At 32.2% G+C, this 26755-nt stretch overlaps 1 protein-coding gene across 3 annotated transcripts in view; it reads left to right on the top strand.

The window, feature by feature from the left end:
• The window catches only part of LOC129960978 (probable JmjC domain-containing histone demethylation protein 2C), a 189330-nt gene that overhangs the window by 104356 nt on the left and 58219 nt on the right, over positions 1–26755 (top strand). For all 3 annotated transcript variants that reach the window (XM_056074759.1, XM_056074760.1, XM_056074761.1), the window contains 5 exons: positions 2230–2389; positions 8189–8319; positions 9332–9452; positions 9752–9966; positions 11143–13316. In XM_056074759.1, the coding sequence (XP_055930734.1) occupies positions 2230–2389; positions 8189–8319; positions 9332–9452; positions 9752–9966; positions 11143–13316 (2801 nt within the window). The remainder of the gene's footprint in view (positions 1–2229; positions 2390–8188; positions 8320–9331; positions 9453–9751; positions 9967–11142; positions 13317–26755) is intronic.

The following is a 26755-nucleotide window of genomic DNA, read 5'->3' as shown; positions in this document are numbered from 1 at the left end:
GTTACCAAATACTGCAGTTTGGAGGCTCATGCGAATAGCATTCGACGCCTATCCGTATAAGATCCCTCCCTTGCAAAACAGTCGATAGCGATGTGTGTGAAATGTTCGCATTAAGTTTCTTAGCATGGATGGAGGTCGAACAGAATTGGCCGTGAAATATCCTATGGACCGATAAGGCTCTCTTTCACATGTGCGGGACAGTGAACACCCAAAACGGCCGTATCTGGTCCACTATGAATCCTCATCAGGTTCAACAAATGCCCTTGTATTCACCGCATGTTGCTGTTTGCATCGGCTTCACCATGATCTTTTTGATTAGGCTATTTTTCTTTGAGGAAGTCACTCCGCAGGGACCAAAACAACCTGTTCTGTAACCGCAGCATGTTATCGGGATATGTTCCATACTTTTATCATTCCAGAACTCCACCAGCGTGGATGCTTCACTGCAACAATTTTCCAACAAAATGATGCTCCTCCTGACATAGCACGCGTATAATTCAACAATTACTGCGACGTAATTTTACTGAGGTCGTGCATTTCTTACAAGATGGCCTCCACGTTCACCTGGCTTAACCCTTTGAGATTTTTGTTTTTGGGGTTACCTCAGAGATAATTTATCGAGGAAACAAAACATCTGGCGAATTTAAAGAACCAGATCCTCTTTCACTTACGCAACATCGAACCCGATCTGTTAACATGCCGCTGTAAATCATGTGATAACACGGTGTTACATGTTAGCCCTGAAGAAAGGTGTGCACATTGAAAACCATCTGAGAAATTTTTGTTTGCTGTTTTTGCTGTCTTTTGTTTGTTACTGCTATTGAAATTTCTATAGTAAGGAAAGTTTGTTTTGTGTAACAAAGTTCATTACATTTTTACCTCGAATTCTGTCCTTTATTGTCGGTGTCATGTTTTATATTCATTATCTTAAACTGATCGCAGCGCTTCATTTCACCTAGCGGCCTTTTTTGAACTTATTTTTTTATTACATTAATCAATTTCCCATTGCCTGAAATGTATATCCTCCAAATATGAAGGCGTTATGTCGACCGCCATTGCGTATATATATAATATGTAATATAATCAAATTTTTACCTTTATTATACTTGAAGCACACTGTCACATTTGATATAATGCATTCTATTTACCTATTGCAAAACCAAGAATTGCAAAATTGAAATATAGTTGTCTATTAGTCTTACGGAAATTGAAGAATAAGATGAATAGGAAGATTGAATAGATTGTGATTTTTGAAACCGTTACTTTCCTGGAATTTTCTTTCTGATTATCACATTTCATTTTTGGTGTGTTCTTTCCCTTCTTTCTTCCCTTGCAAGAGAAATTTCAGATTTAGTCCTATAATCTACCTGTTTTTAAATACCTGAGTTTAACGTAGTTTCAGAATATTATTTCCAACGGCCAGCTGATAGGTCAGATGATAAACTTCCTTTCTAGTTTTAAACCATAAAGATATGCAAAATCTCTGTTTACTTCATGAAATACTGATATGGATTGTAGACTTCCATAGCTTCTTTCATAATCTATATTCAAGGAAGACATAGTGCACAGACAAAGAGTGGCATCAATCTGAGATGTAGCTATATTATTTGAAGATTCGGTCTATACCACGTTAACTTACCTCAGAAGTTTTTCTTTAATATAAGATTGCAGTGCAAATGTTAGAACTGCACATTAATGTGATAAATAAGCCATTTATATTAAATGTCATTACACTTTTTGTTGTAATAGTTGCAATGCCTATGTTTGATGTTTTTTCCATGCATAGTTTTGAAATATGTGTTTCTTTTCCTTCTATTTTTGTTCAAAAACAGACGTCCATATTTCGATTGGATTTAATTAATAATAATGAATGTTAATTATTATATACTGTGTATAACTTTTTTATCTGTCAGAATTCGTGACAATTTTTTTTAAATAATGAAGAAAAAATTGTCGGAGGAGAAAGTATTGAATGAAATATGTATGTATATATTTGAAGAATACCGTTTAAAATATGTTAATGAAATATTTTAATGGAACAGATTTATACTCTTTGTATAGTTATAATAATTTTACTATTAAGTTATTTTTCAACTATTTTTCATTTTTTTTTTTTTGACGAAATGGAAGGAGAAAGAATCTATTTGGCTTATATAATGCTATACAGAAATGAATTATGACCCTTTTATAAATTAAAATTTGTAGTATATTTTATATTTCCACATTTAGAGAGCAGGAAAGAATTGAGCGCCAAAAGGAAGAGCGAGCGGCGCAGAGGGAACAAAGGGAGTGGCAGGAGCAGGAAAGATTTGACCGTGAAGAACGGGAACGAGCTCAGAGAGAGGCTGTACAGCAGCATTTTGAGGAGTCTCTTCGCCTGTTCCATAAGGTGATAATCACTATTTATTAAACTTAGAAACTTTTATTTATATTTTAATTGTAGACTTTTTGATTTGATGTTATAGTCATTTAATTATATTTTTAGCTCTGCTGTTATTTATTTAGAATATTCAATTTTACAAACTTTGAACATAGTGGTGAAAAGCAATCAATTCTTCCTCTCTATATAATATCTCTTGTTATTTATTATATTGTGAAAGATATTCTATGGTTATTTGGGGTTATTTTGTTCTCAATATTGTTTTATTGTTAAGCTTTAAAAAAAAAATCTAGTAATAATGAAAAGGGAATTTACAGATTTCTTAAAAATAATTTTTGGTTATCTTTTTTTAAACTGCAGTTTTAATAAAATGCTGTCCCCCCCTTTTTTTACATATTAATTCCAGCATTCAATTTGTAAATATTTATTTAAATGATTTCATGAAGCTTAATTCGAAGAAATGCATACCGATAGTAAAGCCAACCATCTAACTCTCCGACCCGCCCGAAGGCACACAGATTTAAACCATAAAACTGAATGACCGGACTGCCGCAACAGCAATATTGGCGGGAACTGTGGTTGAGTCCCAAGGGCCGTCACCAGCCACGGTACAACCCTCCCCGAAGGAAGTACGTCCCGTCATCGATGGGAGGAGTCAGATCCCCCACCTATTAGTGTACCCTCCAGGGTGGCGAGATCCAACCACCATACCGGAAGCATCTCATCCTCATTTCGAGGTGCCCCCCGGGGGTCATACCGATAGTAAAAATAAATTTTAAGATAAACTTGCTTAAACTTAAAAATTACTAATTTCTTAAGTTAAGTAAATTTCTAATTTCTTAAAGTCTAATGCAACATGTAAATCTTAAAAGTAAGATGGCTTATGAACCAGTCTCCCATTTATTATTTTGTAAACAGATGGAGCAATTGCTCATCCTTTTCCATATTATATGTAAGCAAACTTGCACTGTCAGGCACTGAGTTTCATTAGGTATAGGTTGATTCATTGGTATATTGGATTCTTGGAAGCAGCATTGTTTCTTGATTTTAAATTCGGTGTTCCTGCTGCTTCTAGCGATATCTCTTCTGTTTCTGATTGTGGCAACTATCTTTTCTAAATAGTTTGTAGGAATGCAGTCTGTCTGCTCTACCAGTAGTTTAGATCAGTATCTTCCTTTTGAAGAAGATTTAATAGTTCAGACTGTAGATGGTATTCTTTTAGAAGTTCGTTTCTTTTCAAAACCTTCATTCTGACTATTGTTATCCTTGTAATGTTTGCCTCAGAAAAATTCGTCTTTAATGTGGGGAAGCTCCAATGCAGACAGTGGTGTTGCGATGGTAAACAGCGACTGGGATATAGAATTTTTTGTGCTCCTTCCCCCTCCTCCGCCATCATATTTATAGAACTCTCCAGAAAATAAATATTGTAGCAAATGCTTTTATGCTTTTATTTAAATATTATAATATATTTATCGTATACTGCAGAATTTATCTTCAAAAAGAAGTTGGATAAAATAATATATAAGGTGCTTAGGAAAGATAATTAAAATAATGCATTTTAGGTCATTCAAAAATTTAAACTGTAATTTTGTTGAATAAACTTTAATTTCTTAATTGTTGAATTTCTTTAATCTGATATCATAAGTTAAACAAATTCCATTTAATAGTTTTAAATTTGCCATTTTCATTTATAAAAGGTCAAAATTTAAAATCATGCAAATATAGATTCTGTAGAATATTAGATTATATTAAAGAAATAATGGTTCATATTATATTAAATGATAAAATTTTGACCAAACATATTTTTCTAACTTTTTTGTTGGAAAATTAGTGAATTACTTCCTCAAAATAAATTTTGTCAAAAGTGTCTCTTTCAGTGCTAAGAAACGCAAGCACACTTAAAACACTCTTGTCCAACTGTTATTCATTGAAAAGTCAATATTAATTTTAGTTTGCTGAACAAACGCTTGTTACTAGTATTTGACACTGAATTTTTAAAAGTATCTGAAGTGTACTCTCAGATTTGGGAAAACATATTTACCAATGGGATGAACATCTTCCTTAATACGTGATGACATTTTACAGTCGCATAATTCTGTAGAAAGTCCAGATCCGTTTAAATCTGTGTTGTAAAATTTATTTAGATTTTTACAACTAATTTGTAGATTAATGTCCAAATATTCATTTAATAAATTTTCTGCATCCAACAAAATTTCAAAATTTGAATTAAGGCCACTCAGTCTAGTGAATTGTGATTTGGTTTCTGGTATAAAAGTATGAAACTTACTTTTCATGATGAAGTTAATTTCATCCTCAACAGAGTGACCAACATTTCTGTCAAAATCTCCTGGCATTTTTCATCGCTTTTTTGTACGAGTTTCAATGTCTATATCGCATTATTCATATATCAGGTGGAGAGTGAAAAAAAATTACATTTTGGCCTTTAGATGTTTTTTTTAAATCAAATGCAGAAAGATCGAAATGCAAATCAGGAATGGTTAAAAATGCCAGTAGTTAGTGCCTTAAAATCATTCTTCAGCATGCTTTTAGAGGTGAAAGATCAAGCTTTATTGGTCAAATCTTTTTATCAAAACTGCAGTAATGATTTAGCTGCACTGCAAAAAATATCGGCATTTTAAAGGCTTGCGGAAAGGGCATGCCAAAGAATAGATTGAAAAAATAATTACTAAATTTGAAAAGACTGAGGAGTTGGGTGTGCTCATAAAACGGGGACTGAAACGGGTTTCAAATGAAAATGCTCGCAATTGCTGTGCTTAAAAAAGTGCTGGCTTTCCAGTATTTTTCGACAAGTTTTACTCGAGCGGTGTCACGTGATTTGTCTCTGTCTTGGTCTACGGTACAAAAGATTTTTCGACTTATTTTTAAATGGTATAATACTAGGTCCACGTGAAGAAAAAGCTACATCCTCTAGATTTGGAGCAGTGCATTGATTTTGGTTACTGGTTTCCGGCCAGAATAACCTTTGACAGTGCATGGCCCTGGAACCTTTTTGTGGTCAGATGAGGCACATTTTCGTCTGTTTGGTTCTGCACATGATAATGTTGTGCATGAACAGCCTCTGTATTTTAATCGCATTATAGAATGGCGTGGTTTTACTGTTGATTCCATTCTTTCGAAGACATTTCGTCAGTCTACATCGTGAAACAAGCGGGGAAAAAAAAAAAAAAAAGATTTGTCCTTTCAATGATTTTGCTAAAGATTTCGATAGGAATTTCTTTGCCACGTGTCGACTTAGCCAAGAGAATCTTGGGTATCTTCGAAAGGTGTATGTGCTTATTAAGAGATTTTTAACCCTTTGCTGGGAGCTTGAGAATAAGCAATAGTAATCAGTTTTCTAGAGCGCGTATTAGAAATAATTAAATAAAAAAGTGGGAGTTGGATCAGGAAATAAAGAGTCCTTAGAATGAAGTTAACGTGAGCTAATTTAAGGTTAAATAATTAGGAAATTAATTGGGATTTAAATTAATTTAAGATATTATAATTTAGTGTCGAGTTCTTTTTTAGCGACTAAAGTTAGCCATATATATAATATAATAAAACATTCTTTTTCCCCTACTAAATTTAAAGATTGATTGCCACAGTTAACAATAACGCTTGATTTTTTAGCATTTTGACCTACAATTAATTAGAGGAATTTGACCAAATTTAAGTAGATTTTCTAGAATCAAGCTTTCAATTGAAGCTGCCTCTTTACTATGTTATTCATTAAACTCTAAAATGATTCTTTAATGGCAACATTTTTTTATATGAACAATGTCTACATATCCTATGACTTGTCACACACCAGAAACCAATGTCACATCAGGTGTCGAGTCAAGTTTATCAAATAATAGATCATAATATTTCTTTCTTTTGGTATTTGATTAGTTTTCTTACTGCAGTCATAAAACAGTGAATAAATTATCTTGAATCTGTTGTGACAAATAAGTCTTAGATCAGGCGTTTCTGTTATATGTTTAAAATACTTTACTGGTAGCGGAGCGATCGTATAGAGCAACAAGCGTGAGCAAAGATATCAGATTTCATACATTTGATTCTGACTGACACACATTGATACATTCATGCCAGCTTTACAGGATGATCACATATAAGGAGATTTGGGGTAACTAGAAATTTTATGCCAGCAAAAGTTCGTTTCACCATTGTTGTTTTTCAGATTGAATATTTGCTTCTAAAGCGGCATCGACTTTTATTTTATTTACTAATCTTTACTTCTTTCCAAGTTGTAAAGGATTTACGTTGACTAGAGCTACTTTCGTGGAAAATTAATTTTTCTTTTTCCTCTTTTTATTAAACTTGTTAGCTGTTGTGAAAGATACTTACATACTCAAATTAAATGAAAAAAAAAATGATACAGAAACAAAAATTATTTGCTGCAATATTTAAATGAGACGTCCCGTATTCATTAGCGAGTTGTCCAAACAACAACGCATTAGGCGTAGTTCCCAGTTCTTATCATGCTGAACAGTTTTGTTTTGAAATACATGTGGTTTGTGAGTGATCATTACTGTGCGAATGTGTAATTATATACCAGAAAATAGAAGGACTATGAATGTTCAGTGGAAAGTCACTGCACTGTAGGGCTCGGGAAAAGAAATTTTAAAAAATATATATAGAATATCTTTATTAGTAATTAAAACTTGTGAGCCGTTACTTCAATGTTTACTTAAATGGATTAAGACACGGCCCGAAGAATAGCAAATCAGATATTGAATTCATTTCTAAAGAATAAATGAATGAATGGGGACAAGAAAAACGAGTCGCACGCTTTTAGGTACATGCTGGTACCCGACGGCACAACGAATCAAAAGCATTAGTTCTTAAATTATGACGTCGTGCAAAGTATCCACATTAGGAGAAGAAACATTTTGCATGATGGTACATCTTTTGTTATAATTATTAACTTTCGGATATAAAATTGATTACCCTATTGTGAACAATTATATGATAACCTGGAAGCTCAGTTTTGAAAACTAATGTATAAATATCTTTTGGCTAGTGATATTTTTAATATATATATATATATATAATATAATATTATTTGTTGCGAAGCATGATGCAGTTTGAAGACAATGAAGATACTTTTAATTTCGTGACGTCGTTTTATTCATTTTGAAGAAGCAAGCATATGTACAAGCGACGAGCACACAGAACGACACAGAAAAGAATGAGGGAAGAGCTCTCGGACATTTTATCCCTGGTCTTATATAACCTATGATTTTGATAGGGAAAACATTTCTTCACAGTGCTAATGTATTATGAGATTTCGATAGGGATTTTCATTACAGGCGCCGAGAAGGTAGGGGAAACACAGGGAGATTTTAAAAAAGAATTTGCTTGATCAACGGTATGTTATCTCTTCACGCGTAGTGTGGGAAAGTTAGATTTTAGCTGATTCAACAATTTAACAAAGCTTCTCTTGAATTAATTAAGTAGAGACAGTGGAATTGGATCACGAAATAAGAGAATATTTTAGAATGAAGTTACTATGGGCTAAATTAAGATGAAGTTATTATGAAAATTAATTAAATTGAAATTAGAGTTAAAATATCATTACATATATATATATATATATATATATATATATATATATATATATATATATATATATATATATATATATATATATATATATATATATATATAATGCTGTGGAAATTATTGAACTTGAAAGATGTGGCATCGACAAACTAGTTGAAATTGTACTTTCCCATTAGAATATTTCTGGTATTATTAAAATTTAGTACTGTATTGAATTATTAAACAACAATTTATTTTTATCAATAGCAAAAGGCAATGGGTTGGACTCCACTGTCCACCAGCAAAAACATAGGAAAAGGACCAGAAATTAATTCAAGTGATCTGCAATCATCTGTACTTTGCAATGAAGACAGATTACGAGATCATGATAAAGAAAGGTAAATAAATTTGTAAATTCTAAATACATATTTGATTTCTAAATATCTGCATGTTATACAACTGTGTTCAAATTTTTGGGATTGTAAAATTTCTCTTGAGAAAGAATATAAGAGACTAAAGTTAATTTGTAATACAGGTATTTATAAAAAGTTAAACTGAATTGGAAATTGCAAGTACACTATTTGAATTCCTTAAAATTAGAAATTAATCAAAAAAACTGTAACCTCTTTATATTTTTTTTAGTATCATAATAATAAACTTAATTGATACCATTCCCAAACAATCCTAAGGTATTTTGAAGGAGATAATACTGATCAGCCACTCAATCACCATTAAACCTACTTATTTTTTTAATATTATTTACTCTTTATCATTATGAGCTATTTTTAAGGAAAAGTTTTACTTCCTATATCTTGAAAACATGTGAAACACAGCTTATTAATATGCACTTCATTTCATGATATAATTTTTTTTCATTATTTTAAATTTTATTTTTCTGATGTATATATATTTCTTTTTTTAATTACTTTAATTTGTAGCTTAACTTATCAAAATTAATCATAGATATTATTTAAAATGCATTTAATAGACAACCACTATGAGACATCTCAACATAGAAGAACCTGTTTTAATGAATATTTTAAATCAGTAGGATTTTTGTAACTTTTTGTGCTTATAAATATTAAAGAAACTCACAAGAAGAATATTTAAGTAGTCATCCCCATTTTATGTATAACTCAGTCTTTGTATCATCAGATTGTTTACTCTTTTTAAATCTTTGTTTCTATGTTTATACATTTATGCTCATATTTTTATTATACTTAAAATCGATCAAATATTATCATCAAATTGAATCTATTTTTATTTAAATTTTGAGTTTTCATTTAATATTTCAGAAAAAAATCTCTTTCAAAGTGAATATTTGAGTATAAATATTTTAATATTGAGTAACACTCTTTAATTAAAATGAAGTGAATAAATGAACTTGATTTGTTCCAACTTGTTTTTCAGGCCCCAATATATGGAAAGCAGTCAAGCTCATCGTGAACATGAAAGGTGGCTGGCCATGGTTCAGCAGCAAAGAAATGAACAGTCAGCTAATATGTCTCTCCAGAACTTTTCACCAGTGGAGGTAGCAATATCCTCTAATATATGCATTTTTATTTTATAAATTAAATATTATATATATTTCCGGGATACAGTTCATATTTCTTGTGTTTGTTGCATTTTATGCTTACAAATTTAATTCCTGCTTTGATTTATCCTCTAACTATGCATTTATTTGTTATTTTTAAGTATTAATATTGAAACATTTGAAACCCTTCAGAAGTCATTGAATGTCCCCCTGCCATAACTTGCACAATTGCTCCATTTATTGAGTAGCATAAAAAAAATAATAAATGGTAACACGTTCCTCTCTTTTCTTTGAAGTCGAGAGTTCCAAGGAATTCTTCGAAAACAGAAGCGCCTCAAATTCCTGGTCAAGGGTCATCTAAATCAAGTTTAGCCCAAAGTTCAATTGGTTCAATTCATCAACAATTAAAGAATGAAACTAATTTTAGTTTGTATGGATACCAACCCTTTCAGCATACTTACATAACCCATGCTCAACTTAAAGCAAGAGAAGAAACGAAAGGATCTGGCAGGTACTATTATTCTATGTGTATATATATGTGTATATTTGTCGAAGAATAAATGTTTATTGCATAGAACATTTTCATGAGAGAGTAAAATGTGTTTATCTTTTCAGTAAAATATTAACTTTTGCATTAGACAAGGAAAAATTGGTATACATCTTATTAAAATTACAAACAGAATAATTATGCCATTTTGTTAAAAAATCAAAATATTCCATTGGATTTTATTTTTGTAACATTTTATAAGGAAAAATTTCTGATAATTGTAGTTTATCTACAAAAAAAAAAAAAAAAAAAAAAAAAAATGTGGTGCTTTTGCTTGGAAAATGTAAAAAAAAAAAAAAAAAAAAAAAAAAAAACCCTCTAATTTTAAAATTTTAAAAATGTAATTTAAATACATTGGTTTTACTTCTTATTTTTGTAGTACTTAAAAGGGTTTTGAATATTTTGTGTGACTGCTCAACTGGAAATAGCCTTCATGAGATCAAAATTCAATTTTTGCATTATTTTTAGCGCTTATGACTTCAAACAGTAGATACATAACTCTTTTTGAATTAAAGGTATGGGTATACTTTATTAAAAAAATCACAAATTGTGACTGAAATTGAACTTGTATGATTTGGTATAGGATTACAAAGAATGTTTTGACAGATTTAAGATTTTATATGAATTTTTGCTCGTCATTTTTACTCTTATTTCTATAACTAATATCCACGAAAATTATCTTAGAGCATTTTAACTCAATCTGTGTGTGTATGTGTGAGTGGGAGCCTAAAAGTAGGTTATGATTTAGTGTATGTTTCTATTTTGTTTGCATTAAAATTTTTTTTTACAACTCCTGCTGCTTTTAAGTTTAATGTTTTGAACGTTACTTTTAGTAAGGTAAAACAATTATATTGTGGTATTAGGCTGTAAATTACGTTTTAAATATAAAATTATTTTTGCTGTAAACAAACAACAAAATTTTTCTCCTATAATTGTAAATGTTCCAAATATATGATTATAAATTATAGAACTAAATTGAGTTATTATAAATTATGAATATTTTCATTATTTGTATGAAAACACCGAAAAATGAAATAGCACAAAGTATAATTTTTATTCTTTAAAAATCTTAATCAGTTGAAAACAAACTTCCTTTTTTGATTTTTATATTTTCTTTGACTTACAAAAAAATTCTTTCAGTGCTCCTCAAGTGAGAGTATCAGGAAGTATGCCTATGAAAACAAGTTTACCCACGAAAGGTGAAAAGGAAAGTTTTGCTGAAAGACCTTTAACACCAAATCCAGGTCATACAGGAAGCCACACTTCTAAACATCAATTAAAAGTTGGACATTCTGGTCAGGAACGAGGTGGAATAATTTATCAACCTTTAGTTGGTAGTGGAGGTGCATTTAAGCCCTATGAATATTCGAGTAATAGTAGTAGTCCTGCACCTCCAGCACACCAAAATACCTCTCCTGCAGTTGGTCGGATTGGACCATCGCACTATCAGCAGGTGCAGGATCAACCTCAAAATCTGGTGAAAGGGGATATAAAAGCAGTGATGGATAAAATGAATATGGGTTCAAAATATGATCAAAGAGATTCTAAACCAGTTGTGTGTTCAACTAATACCTTACCGGCTCGTTTTTCCCCTCCCTATAGTACTTCTAAAAGTACATCTCCAGTTGCTAACTCTTCATATTCCTACAATCTCATTCAGCAAGGCTTGGTTCCCAATCCAATGTATATAGCTGCCACACACACCGGTAATGCAAATTCTAGTACACCTCCAGTATCTCTTGTACATTCTCAATCATCCTCTAAGGCATCTGCACGTCCAGGAAGCCCTGTTTTATCACAACAATACTCACATGCCAGCCCGAATTCAAGCATTTCTAGCAGCTCTCCAATATGTCGCCCAAATTCTGCACCATATACAATTCCACCTGGACGTATTGGCCGAAGTTATTCCCCTCTTAGTCCTTTTAGTTCACTTCCTGGAACTGTCAACTCTGGGAAGATAATCACACAGGACTCTCATCTATCCAATAGAGCCCATGTCACTGTCCAAATACCTAGCCATAGATCACCTTCTCCAGCTCATTTATATGGAGCGCAGTCAAATTCAGGTGCTCCCAATTCTCCTCATCAGCTATCACCCCGATTAGCATCTGTATCTAATCATCTCTCAGTTCATCTACCTGTATACAATTCATCTTCACCCTTACATTCTAAATCACAATCGGATAGTCTAGAGATGTCTGGCATTCCATTTGTGAAAAGAAAACTATTGAATGATATTGCATCTCAAAAGCACCAAAAATCAATCGATGATGGCTTACTTCCTCCACAGCTACTTCCACAAACACAGACTTCTTGTATGGATGCTTGTGAGACCCAGATTATTATTACTCCTCCTCAACTTGTGTCAAATGCTCCTATGTTATCTGAGCATCACTTAAGTACCGATACCTTTAATTTAAAATCCAATCCCCCTTCACCAGTAGTAGCATCTAATCTTACTTACAAACCAGAACCTGTAACACCTCCACCACCAATGCCCGATCTTCGGATTTCTCCAATGACTCAGTTTGAACCTCGTTCTGATGTAGATCATTCTTCTGATGCCCAAAATTATTTTAACAGTCTAATGAAATATAAGATTCCTAACAAAAAACCTGTGGACTCTGAGGATTCGGTAGACTTCTATAATAGTAGCCATGCATTGAATGTTTCTGATCGAACAGCCATTCTACCAAGTACATCAATGGATTCTAGTGAAGAACAGTTCTGTAATAGTTCTAATGCAACTGTTACTAACTCGTCTAATAGTACAAATTCTAACTTTAATAATAATATTTGTCACACAAAATTAAAGAAGGCTTGGTTACAAAGACATTCTGAAAATGAAGATAAAATTGATAATACTGTAGATGTTAACGTTGAACCACAATGTGATATAAAAAATGAGCTCCCAGAAACAATTCCTGAAGACCCTAAACCTGGGCCTTCCCAGTCAGTTGAAAATTCTATATGTGATAAAAATACGTCCAGTGATAACAAGATAGAAACTCCTAAACTAGAGCCTATATTGGAAGAAGATACTTCTAGTTCATTGTCAGATGCCGAGTGTGCTGCGAAAAGTGGAAAAAGAAAGAAAAATTCTAAAAATAAGAATTTATCAGTTATCATAAAGCGCCCCAAAACAGGAAATGGCCCTGACGATATCGGCGATGATCAGCCATCAACTTCTAAGAAACATAAAGATAAGAAAAAGAGCTCAAGATCTGATAAAGAATCTGGCCATCATCATGGACGTAAGAGAGGACGTAAGAGTAAAGGACGACATGAAGATTCTGACAAGAAAAAAGGCTGTAAGTAAAAAAAGACAATGATAATTTTTTAGCAGTAACATTATACATTTTTGAGATTGGAAGCGTATTATTTGTTTTATTTCTTAATGTTCTTTGTTGCTTCCAAGTTCTTCTAGAAGTAGTTACCTTTTGACCTCTGTAGATTGACGAAGTATTATTTTTAAAATTTGTACAATGTAAATATACAAATATTCAAAATTGTATGAATATTGTACAGATTTTCTGAGTAAATAGAAGCTAAGAGTAGTTACTATACTTGAAATATTTATGATGATATTAGAAATTGTGATGATATCCTGTTACTTCAATGATTAAATGTTACTAATTAAATGTCAACAAGTAAAAATGTTCTATGTGAATAACCAGATGTTAATAGTCATTAAACATCAATAATTATATACCATTTGGCTTTGTTACTTCTATCGTGCAATTCTCTCTCTTGCTAATCTTTGTTTCTATGCAGTAAGATCTTCTCTATACATAATAATCATGAACACTGAAATCAAAACTAATCATTTAAGTCGAATTGAAATAAATAGTAATCCACTAACAGATAAAGATGCAATATACTTGTGATGATATCCTGGTACTGATTACTGACATTATGACAGTGATGGATTGCGTTTGCTTGCAGGACAGTTTCAAATGATAACCAGGCATGGCGCATTTCCGCAGAAACTTGGATATATTTTTTTTTTATCGGGATTGAGATTCATTTGCTTTTTCTTATGCGACATTTCTAGAATATTTTTATTTTTTATTTTAATTTTATTGTAAATATATTTATAATATTTTTAATTTTTCGTATAAATTTATTCATTTGATTGTTTATTTAATCATACTTATTTTACTTTTTTGTTGTTTATGTTTAGCACAATTCATTGTTTTATGAAGACCAATTTTTTTGTTCCACGCCTGTGTTGTGTCTGGATAACGCAAATAATAATAATAATGTAAAATACAAGTGGGTTTTAGTACTTGGGCTTGATTGAAAGATTCAAGAATATAAAAACTTGTGAGCTTTTGTAAGTTAAATTAAAAATGAAACGAAATTTAATATGAATTGAAATTTTATGTTCTGAATAATAACACAAAGTGTTAATATTTTCATAACTTAATTTACCATTTAATTAATTAAATTAATGAAATATAAATTTTATACATGAAATACTCCATAGTTTCAAATTTGAGGAAAAGAAATTTTGAGATTTCTTGATAATGATTCCAAATAGAGGTGAATCATTAAAAATAATTAAAATGCATTTTGTGAATGAAAGAGTACCTATAAATATTTTTAAAATTTGTTTTCTCTCAAAATTAATGCTGTGCATTGTTTGGGAAATAATATATATCCACGAGAATTGTAATTCTAATTGACAAAGAGGCACTTTAATACAGTACATCATTGATATCACTTCATTTTTTAAAATAAATTTATATTAAATTTTTGGAACATAGATCCTCTAAGGCACAAAAATTAAAATACACACAGGCTATAAAAAATATTTTCAGAATTTAGGGCGGCAACAATCTATTTAAGAATAATTTGTATCGGATTGAGGGATAATATTACACTGAAAAAGTAATCAAATTGATTTTTGTTTCACTAGGATCATTCACTTATTATTTTCTATCTTGAAAAATTGAGATTGCAATTGGTAAAGTCAATATAATTTTTAGAAAAGTAACAAAATTTGATTGCAATTCATATAACTTATTTTGAAGAAAGAATTGTATTGTTTTTATTATTGTGATCGTCGAAGGCAAGATTCGATGACAAACTTAGATTTCATAAGATAAATCATTGCAATCAGCATCGACTTCCAAAGTCACATTTAGGTCTTTGTAACATTTCAGATCATCTTCAAGTAAGTTTGTGAATATTATCCAGACTATTTAAGAGGGCAATAATGATTTCTTATATTCGTGATAAATTTCGAATATTTCAAGAAAAGAAATAAAAACACTCTGGATTATGTAGTTAAGTAGTCGCCTCTACCTATGTGTAAACATAATAAAACGAAAAGCTGCCAACCATACGTACCTTGAGTTGGTGGGCTTGATATGTAAGGAAATCGCATAATTATATTCAAATGTATATATTCTCAAAAAGAAAAAAGCATTTGATTTGCAAAATCAGTTATCAAATCAGTACGAGGCAATCAGCAAAATCAGTACGGGCCACTTTATGCTCTCACACAGTTCTCTTCCCCTCGGACCGTCCCTGCAGTAAATTACAAAAGTTACTAATGTGCTCCCGATGGTCTTAGGAGACAAAGTGATGGAAAATGTTTATTTATGGCAAATTCTCTGAAAACATTTGAAGTTCATGTCTTCATCAGTTGTTAGTGTGACTAGATATCCAAATCTGAAAATGAGCCATGCATGAAGGTACAAATAGTTGTCGTTGGAATCATCTCTGGCTTCTGCTATCTAATTAAATATTATCTGTAATGATCATATGGAATTGATTGCCGTCGAAAGTAGGACCTAAAAAAATTTCCTGTATTGGGAAAAGCTTGCATCGGATAGAATAAATATGCAAAGTTATATTTTGGATGCTATGCTACTTTAGCTTGTTGAAATTTAACACAGCCCAAACCATAGGTTTTATATCCTTGCACATGCTTGGAAATGTGAATCACTTATCGGTTAAATAGATTGGGGCTGAAATGCCTGGGCTGGAAGGGAAAAAAGGTAGAATTTTAAAAATTAATTGCCGCATAATTTTAGGAACGAAAGGTCGGATCTGTTTTTGAGACATGTCGCGATATAAATGGATGTCCTCAAGAGGAAAATATTGCTTCTTATTAATAAAGAAAAATTTGGGGAATTTAAAATTTTTTGTATTTCCTCATCACTCAGTTAGTTGATCTGAAGCAAATTCTTTAAAATCAATTACCGTAGGTGATATTTCACCTATCTATATTCGAGGTAATGCATCAGCGATAGTATAATCAGAACTTTTAGGTGTCAAATGTTAGTGGAGAACTGCAAGATAAAATCCAAAATGGATTAATTGTTGAGAACTATATTTTTCAGAATGTTTATGAATTATTTAAACGTTTTTGGTTAGTAGAAATGACAGAAGTTTGTAAGTATACGTCTGAATTTTTTTACAGAGGAATAAATAGCAAATAGTCTACGGTATACCATTAAACATAATTGGGTACCCGGAATGAGATGCCTTAATAGCGGTGCCTTAGGAATTGAAGCCTTAAATGCAAGAGCTGCTTTGTTGTTCAGCTGTAATTCCCCTTATCTGTTAGCATTGTTTTTATGACTTTCAACAAATTTAAATAAGGATTCTAGGATGTCTACAGCTTTATCAATACAACATCTATAAAAAATGAAAAACCATCAATAGCGGCGCAATTAGGGCAATGTTGTATATTGGGGAAATTCTAAGATATAGATCGCTCGACCAGATTTGATTCCTCTGATAATCAACATCCTAAAAATTCTATAGTGATGACCAAACTCGGATCTCTCAACATTTTTACATAAACCATATTCCTTAAATTTTCAGAATAAGCTATTTAGATGTTCTAAGTGCTTGCTTGCACTTCCTGAAGCAACAATTAAATCGTCTACAAATGGTAAATTTCTAGTTATCTCCTCAATAAAACCCTGAAACATTGATGAAGCTATGTATTCTATATAATTCGCTAGTAAAATCTGCAATTCAGAGTACGGGGTGCTTTTCTTTTATTGTCTGCATGAAGTGCGCGATAATCGCCAACTAGTTTCCACTTGACAGAAATTTTATTTGTTACCATGTGCAAAGTGAAAGCATATGCGCTTTTGGAAGGTCTCATGTTACTGAATTGAATCATTCGCTGAAATTCGGCTATGGTAATTTTTAGCCTGTTTGGAGTTAACCTTTTGAGCTTATCTGTGCCTGGAAGACTTTTTGGTATTTATATGATGCCCAGTTTGACAGGTTCATTGCTCTTTTAATTTACTAACTTCAGAATATTTTAATAATAATTTACATTATTCATAGATATAGATTTTACAGAAAAAAATTGGAACATATAAACTAATTTGGCAGGCATATTTCAGTTGTTAATAAAATCAAAACAAGCGTTTATTTCGCAAATTAAGTGCAAATTGATACAAAAAAATCAGCACCTATAATATCACAGAAAACTTTACTGATAAATGATAAAAATTAAGAATAATTAAAATTTCTGCCTAAACTCAACTTTTTTCTGTGATGGAAATACGTTTACAGTAAAGCCATTTATGGAAGGAAACGTTTGAAGAACTGCCAGTTTCAGTTCGCTTTTATTAAGGACTTTTAAGCTGTCCGCATATACAGAGAGAAAAAACAAGTTTCAATTTTCGATGTACAGACAGCTTGAAATATATACAGAAGAGTTCACCATTGCTACTTTTCCCGCATCAGATTTGCTGTAAAGAGAAGAGCAAAATGCATTTTTTTGCCATGTCCTGAAAGTGACACCGGCAGAGTTTATTTTCTCACGATTTCGAATGGGAACGACTGTTGAGTTATGTTGGATACCAACTGCTGTCAGTGGCAGATTGGATCTGAAATTAGTAGTTATTAAGCAGCTACGGTAAGGGCTTTCACTTCTCCCCCCCAAAAATGTATATGTAATTAAAATCCATATATTAATATAAATTATTTCCCTTCTAAATATTGTTAGATATATTACTAATACAATATATAATTGTACATACGTTAAGAAATAGCGAATGTAAATGCAAATTAATATTTGATTGGTGTATAGTTTATTAATGTTCTGAAGCTATATTGTTATTTTGAGAATTAATTCATTTAAGCTTAAAATAAAGTGCACACTATCTACCAGTTTCAATATCTTTAAAGAATACTTCTAATTGTTGACGATTAGAAAATCAAAATACAGGAATATATTACATGCGGCTCACTACTTTAAAGACTAATCAACAAGCATTTTTGTTCTGTAGATGGTTTTTACAAATCAATCAATAATTATTTCTGCATCCAGATCATCTAATAATTACCTTTCAACTGAAAGCAATACTTAGGATTTTAAATTCTACTTAGAATGAATTTCTTAATCTATATTTAATGACCTGCTGTGAAAATGACCTTTCATTGTGCTAGTGCAATTAGAATTCATTAAATTCTCAATAGCATTTTAAATGGTCCCAGTTTAGTTGTCATGATGTTTTGTTCTTAATTTTGGCAATTTTTTTTAAATGTTTCATGTATAATTTTCATAATTGCTTTGCATAAATTTCATTATTTCATCAAATCGATAATTCTAATATTGCTTTTTTGTCAAAAACATGAATTGCTCAATTTGTTTTTAATTCTCTCGATATAAAAGTTTCTTTTTTTGCTATAAAATGCAGTCCGCTTTCATTGTTTCACTAGCTTTTTTGTTCCAATTTTTTTTCTTTCTTTATTCGTTTTTTCAAATTAATTCATTTTTTTTATATAGTTTAACTGCTATTTTGATGCATTTTGTTTTTAGTCATGCTTTTTATTTGCGTTTACCCTTATACAAGGATAATTTTCTGGTTATTATATTTTTAAGTTATTTGTTGCTAGCTACCTTTGGCAACTAGTTAGTTGACTCTTATTGATGATTGCTAAAATTTTCATTTAAGTATTTTATTTTATTTGATTTCTTTAACAAATCATTTTTGACTACAAATTTTGATGGACATGTAACATGTGCCTGTTTAGAAACCTCACATTTTTCCGTTTAATGTTCTTTGTATTTTCTTAATTTTCTATCATCGTACTCAAAATTCGAACTTAGTAAAATCTGAAAAGGAGATGACTAAAATCTAATTGGTGCAAACAATTTTTTTTTTCTTAAAAATGGGCACATGGTTTTAAAAAATCATGCTTACTTTTAAAGTTAAACTTCATTTTAATAAGTATAAGAAAATTTCAAAATGTTTTTTAAAGGCATACTTAAAACAAAAACCTACTCATCATGGGAGGAAAAAAAGTATTATAGTGGTTTTCCAAGGAACTGCTCGGTTTTAAATACACAATTTTTTATCTTCACAAACACAGCTACACTACAAAATTCATAAACACTTACTAATACAGTCACACATAGAAATTTATGTTAAAGAAAGTATGGTGGAGGGATTCCACGGTTTCCAGCCGAAAGCATTCGGCGTTAGCGCAAGGGTTGCGCATCGGGAAAAAGTCGACCTCAGGGTGCAGGTCTGCCGTTCAACTGGTTGTCTTCTGCAAAACTCCACAAGGGGGCGCTCTCTGCTCAAGGAGAAAAAGAGGTGCTACAGTATCTTCACACTTTTACTATCATTACAAATATCCTGGATGAAATATTTATAACAGAAATTGCAAATTAATTCTTCAAATATTTTTAGAAATCAACTAGAAATAGGCTAAGTACTTTGCAGCAATTAAATTGATATCGTATAAAAGATAATTTTTTAAATCTCAAGATGATCAGATTAATGGATGTCACAATAGAGTCAGATGGAAGAAAGTCAAAATTTTGTTTAATTTTTAATTAATTAAAATTTCAAAAAATGGTTATAAGATGCTCATTTTCGATTTACAATGTATATCTGTACCGAATTTGGTAGTTTTAGGTCCGAAGCAGAGGACCGGCGTCTTTACAGGGGAAAAACATTTTTACCCCCCCCCCCCGTTAAGAACCTATCGTCTAATGATGTGACCTATTGAGCGCCCATACATACACACTCATCTTTATTAGCAGTCGAGATAATATTAGAATATGGAGAAAAAATTATTTAATAAGTTCTTTTTATGCAGAACCAAAAAAAAAAAAAAAAAACCCATCATCATTGAATATTTTGATTTTCAGTCTGTTTTATTCTGTATAAAAAAAATTAATTCTGTTACTAATGCACTTTCAATTCCTTTTCATTTCGTGTAACTTATTCATTTCTTAGTCTTTTGTAATAGTTAATTTTTTGAACTTAGATTACATTACGTTGGCGAGTTTAAAGTTGATTGATATAATTAATATAATAAGATGGATAATTCAGCTGATTGCTGAAGGTGGCCTGTGTTTAGCATCACAAAAGCAAAGTAAAAATTGAGAAACAAAAATTTCATCTCACCTCTTCAATTTTTTTTTTTTTTTTTTTTTTTTTTTTTTTCTCCTGAAAGATATATAAACCTTAATCTCTGCTCACTAAAAATAGGAATACTACGTTCAAGTCGTTTGCCTCGAAATAATATCCAGAAATTTTTTCAATAAGATAGAGGCCCTTTTCACCTTTTCGACAACTTTATAAGCAGGATCAAATAAACCTCCCAAACACATAGATAAGACATGTCTGGTTCTTTTTTCCAAATGTGACGCTGGTCATCATTTTTTCGCCCCCATACATGAATGCAGAATTTTAGCGGTCCCAAGAATACTTTTTTCTTTTACTTTAGAAAGGCCAGTTAACTTGCCCATAAGTTTTATGACAGTAAAAGGCAGTTCTAAAAAAATAAGGGAAAAAAAACACGTTGTTTAATCATCTCTCACAAAGACAGCACATTTCCTGCAAAGAGAGGTAGCATCTCTTCCATCTCCTCGTAAGGAACCGACATTTGTAAAAATCCAAGAGAACAAACCTCAGAAGTGGCTTCCCGGTTTAATCTTTGAGGATCGCAAGCTTAGTAAATTCGCTTTGTAAAAAGGCATGGCGAAAATCACAACATCGACAGTTTCATTTCCACTCAAGTGATGTCTGTTTTCAAGCCTGCCTGCGATCCAGAAAATCTTTCCTGCAGTCACTTTGGACAAGACAGCTAAGTTGGGGAACATAATTCTACCCATCTATCCCATTTCGATCCAGTGTGTTTTTTCCGAACGAACTTTCTCCATCCATCCATCATCTTCGACGGCCTTGCTTCGAGAGGAAATTAAAGCACTACATAAAGAATTTGAAGATCTCCTTTGATCCTGATGTCAGTGGTGAACTGACCAAATTGCCAGCTTGACCGATGGAAAGTGGTCTCCTTACATATAAGGGATTATGTGCTCCCAGGATGTGTGTGAAAGTGAGAGAGGGAAGAACAGACAATTCCCCGAATTGTCTTTGTCTTTAGAAAAGCCTTTAATAAAGGTGCTTATTCGACATTTCCAGTATTAGAGGAAAATGTGTTCATTACAACTTTTGGAGGAAAATTACATATGTTGAACGATTAAGTAGAATTTTACTGACACAGAAAATATGAAAAATAAAAAAAATTGTTATACTCCTGATGTGTTTTTAGATTTGTAAACATTTTAAGACCTACACTCATACACATTTATTGAAAAATTATATAAGTAATAACATTGCAAGGGAAGTTAAATAAATACTTCCATATTGTTGAACAATATCATTTTACAATTAGAAACAATTTAATTTATATACATGATTTGCTAAAAATTTGGAAACTATGTAGTTAAAAAGGGATATGTAGTAACGTCAATGGGTCAATATTTTAATTATTAATTAACATTACATTAAATTATACCATTAAATCTATTTTCGAATAAATTCTGTTCAGTTGAGTTAATCAGGTATATAACATATAATAATCAAGCTGAAACAGTTTAAAAATAATTTCATCATTTAGTGGGAATTTTAATACGTTAAGCGCCACGCCAGTCACCAGTGACTTGGGACTGACTGAATTTTTCGTACAGACCGCGACAATCGCCAATGAATGACAGTATAAAATACGATACAAAGAAAAATTACATTTGCGCCTGAATTTTCCTTATCAAAATATTTTAATGGGTTTCATTAAAACATATGGTCCGCGGTGACCTGGTTGTAAGGTTTCATCTTCGAGACGGAGGGTTCCAGGTTCGAGGCCCGATTCCATCGAAGAACCGTCGTGTAAACGGGGGGGGGGCAGCTCAGGTGTCGTCCTCGTTATCTGACCGCGGCTCAGAATTACGAGACCCGTCCCAAAATAGCCATAATGTTGCTTTGAAACGGGACGTTAATATTACTACACACACACATACAGACTTAATTAAAACATGGAAGATATCAGGTGTGTTAGATGAACCTAAACATCGGGAATATCGATCGGGTTTGCGCGTGTAAAATCGGTCAGGGCCAAATATCATCCCGTTGGAATGGTGTTGAAGTTTGGTGAGGGGGGTACCAGCTCAGGTGTTGTCCTCGTCATGTGATCGCAGCTCAAAATTATGAGGCCCGCCCCAAAATAGCCCTAATGTTACTTTAAAACGGGACGATAATATAACCACACACACACACACATTCATTCATTAAAACACGGAAGACCGGTGTGTAAAATGAACCTAAATTTCGGGAATATCAATAGACTGCATGCCAAATGGAAAGGAAGGCAATATCAGCGTGGCGCTTAACGTGTTTTCCGGCTTTGTTTCTAACTGTTTGAATTATAAGTAAATCGATATCCAATTTTTGTAAAATATCACTTTCAGTAGGAATAATTGCAAGATTTGCCAACCTCACTGAGTTCATCGTGGATCTTGGGTAATTTTTTAATTATTTTTAGTTATGAACTGCAGCTAACGAGACTAGAATTGTTAATCAAATGCATAAAGAAATACAGAGTGCTCACAAAGTTTGCTTTCATAAAGAAATTTTATTCAAAAATATTACAAATGCAGGCATACTTCTACTTTTTTTCAATCCTTATTTCAAACAGTGCAACGAAAAGTGCATCTATCGTTATCAAATAACGAAACATGCACTGTTCGTTACTCTGGGAATATCTGGGCGATATTAAATTCCACTCTAGGTTTTCGTCAGCATATTTCTTGCTACCGATTATCGCATCCGTTATTCTTTCCTTTAATGTGTCCATATTGAAGACTGGTTTTGAAAACACTGTCTTTGACATACCCTCATAGAAAAAAGTCTAACGGAGTTAGGTCTGGAGAACTTGGGGGCCTTGTTGTAGTATCTTCTCTTCCCAAATCAGTTGGGAAACGTTGAATCCAGGAATTCAAGAACAGGAATTGCCTATTGTGGCAGAGCACCGTTCTCTTAATAAATTACCCTTAGTTGGTATTCTTTTAATTGATGCGCTACGAACAACTACAGCATATCCAAATAAACTGTTCCTGTAATGGAAGATTCCAGGGGAAAAAATGGAAAGTTCAATAACCATATTATGCATTAGATAACGCAAAACATTAATCTTCGTAGTGTCCCTTTCATGTTGAAACACAACGTGCAGGCTTTCAGAACCCCATATCCGAATATTGTTTTTATTCATCTTACCTGATTAATGGAAAGAAGCCTCAACCGAAAAATTTACACGTTTAAGGTAGTCATTACCATTATCAAAGCGGTGGAGAATCTCCACAGCAGAGGCTTGAGTGCTGCCATTTGGTTTTGCTAGGCTTGAACAGTTTGTACTTTATAAGCAATCATACGAAGTTTCTTGTGGGAAAACTGTGCTCTGAGTAACGTCAAATGCCCTTGAGGCACGACGAATTTGCTTGCGAGGACTTCGTGTAAACGTTTTACATAGAGGCTCCGTCGTCTCCTCACTCCCAGTTGGCCTGCCACTTCTTGGAAGATTATCAGCGCTGCCTATTATACCAACACTTGATGCTGTTAACACGCGGAAGGTGGTATCCATAAGCATTTTCAATTCTTTGCCCGTTAATGGGCGATTTACACTCATGAAGCAACAGATCGCACTGAGCCTTTTCTTTCATAAACGCCATTTTCAGTTACTAATGTTGGTGTCATTTACATGACTTCGGCTAATACTGCAGATAGGAAGGGGGATGAAGCTATTTGAAATAAGTTTCAAATTAAAATAAGGAAGATGTACGTATATATATGAAATATTTTTTTTTCTTAATAGCTTTTTTTTATCAGTGCAAGACTTAGTGTGCACTCTGTATATTTATTCTTCGCTAGGCTGCACAAAATTTTCTCAGTAAGATGTAAATCTTAGAAATACCGCCACTTAAATGTTTTTTCTTTCTGTAAAATTATCTTCACTTGCGATTTAAAAAAAATGCCCTGCACAAAAAACAGAAATATTGATTTCATTTTGAAAATTTTAACTACATTTTAATAATGATATTAACTGCCTGCTGCAGTTTTAGCCTTCTTAACTTTTAACTTACTCTAGCAAAGTCTTAATGACAGATATCTAAGTTTTGTTTCGCTAATTTAAGTTCTTTCCCACGTTCTTTTAATTTCGGAAAACTTCTTTTCCCGCGTGCTACAGAGACAAGGAATGTTAATAAAAGTACTAGATCTGCAGCAGTATTTTCGGATACAAAATAAGTTACTTTAGCATAAATAATTATATCACCCAAAGGTTTCACAGAATATGATAGCGTTCAGTTTTATTCTTCTTGCAATTTATATCCTATTCATTTTCGACAGAAATTATTAACTGACATGTGCAATAATTTTTTTTTTTTTTCATCTATATCCTTTAGTTTTAAAATATCAAAAATTGGACATTTTTGTTACGAGAATCCAAAAGCGCGAAACTTCATTCTGGTAATGCCCATAATACAGTTGAAAAAGCTTCTTTTAAATTTACTTTCCTCTTTTAAGGATTCATCCACAACTTCACAGTGAAATTGATTTTTTCCCCCTCTTTCTTTAATTTCAATGCTACTAAGAAATTCTGTACTACAATCAAAATTCTCTGCTATCTCTTTAGCAGCAATTTTCATGTGCTCATATCCAAATTGTCTATTTGTGCACTTTTTGTGTGGTTTCTTGTCTACATCAAACCTTGCAAATTGGTTTGATGTAGTCGTTCTATATCATTAGCAATCTGATGAATTGATTGTTACAAATTGTAATAGCTTTTTAGTTTAGATTTGTTTCAATTGAAATATCATGGTAAAAAATTGCACCACGCATATACGTATAATTTAATACTTTATGCCAACCATCTTACTTTAACTTTGTTTCCGCATCTCTGTTGACTCTGTTATTTCAAATGATGCATCACAAATTTCATAAAGCTAAAATTGTCAATGTTCTAATGTATCTACTCTGCTTGACCACCAATAAATCCTCGATGGTTTTAAAATTAATTAAAAAACACATTTTTTAATTTCTTACATTCTTTTTTCAAACCAGAAATAAAATGTGTAACAAGTTGTATCTATTGAAGATGTTCTATCATTTACTACTCGGTTTAAAGAATGGCATGTGCAGACTGCATAACTGCTCTCTATTATTTATCTAATTTTACACCTTTTCTTACCTCTTTCACATTAGCTCTGTTGTCATAGTTTTGTCTTATAAGCCATTTTAACTCAAAGCTCACAACCAACTTTTCCAATTTTTTTACAATAAGCTATGTTGAATCCTCTCTGGTTGCAGTATCACTAGTTTTAAAAAAATTCTTCAATTTCATAATTATTTTGAATGGAATTAAAAACAACTCATTATTGAGCACGTTATTAATAATGATTGCATCTGGTTTGTTATGTTAAGAATTTTACTAAAATTATGTTTCCTATGAATTTATCTCATAGTTTAGTAACAAACCATTTATCAGACTCATGTTGAATGTTCTAATATATAGACTCATGTTCTTAATCACACAAAACATTAACCTTCGCAGCGTCCCTTTCATGCGAACCACAACATGCGGGTTTTCAGAACCCCATATCCGAATATTGTTTTTATTCATCTTGCCTGATAAATGCAAAGCAGCCTCATCCGAAAAACGTACGCATCTGAGGTAGTCATTACCATTATCAAAGCGGTCGAGAATCTCTACAGTAAAGGCTTGAGTGCTGCCATTTAGTTTGAAGACTTAAACAGTTTGCATTTTATAAGGAAGCAAACGATGTTTCTGTAAAAAAAATTTGTTTGCTAGGACTAGCAAACGTTTCGCGTAGAGGCTTTGTCGTCTCATCATTCACGGTAGCCTTGCCACTTCTTGGAAGATCATCAGCCCTGCTTGTCTCAATAAATCTGTCATACCAACACTTGATGCTGTTAACATGCTGATGGTGGCATCCATAACCATTTTCGATTCTTGCCTGCTAATAGGCAATCTACTCTCGTGAAATCGCTGAATCCACTGAGTTTTTTCTTTCATAGATGCCATTTTCAGTTATTGAGGTTTAGACCATCTACATCACTTTGGCTAATACTGCACCTAGGAGGAGGGAAAAAAAAAACTATTTAAAATGAGGATTAAAATAAAAAGATTGAAGTATTTATATATCTGAAAGTATTTTTTAATAAATATTCGCTATCAATTCAAGACTGCACACCCTGTATGAATGTTAGCAAAGGAGGGAGTTAAATATTTGGCAACGATATAACTTAAGAGTTTCAACCTGCTTGTCTCAATAAATCTGTCATACCAACACTTGATGCTTTTAACATGCTGAGGGTGACATCCATAACCATTCACAATTCTTGTTTGCTTCCTAATCGGCGATCTATTCTCGTGAAATCGCAGAATCCTTTCTCTCTTGTGA

The sequence above is a fragment of the Argiope bruennichi genome, chromosome X2 (genome assembly GCF_947563725.1).
Source record: "Argiope bruennichi chromosome X2, qqArgBrue1.1, whole genome shotgun sequence".
NCBI lineage: Eukaryota > Metazoa > Arthropoda > Arachnida > Araneae > Araneidae > Argiope > Argiope bruennichi.
This window is presented reverse-complemented; position numbering and strand designations above follow the sequence as displayed.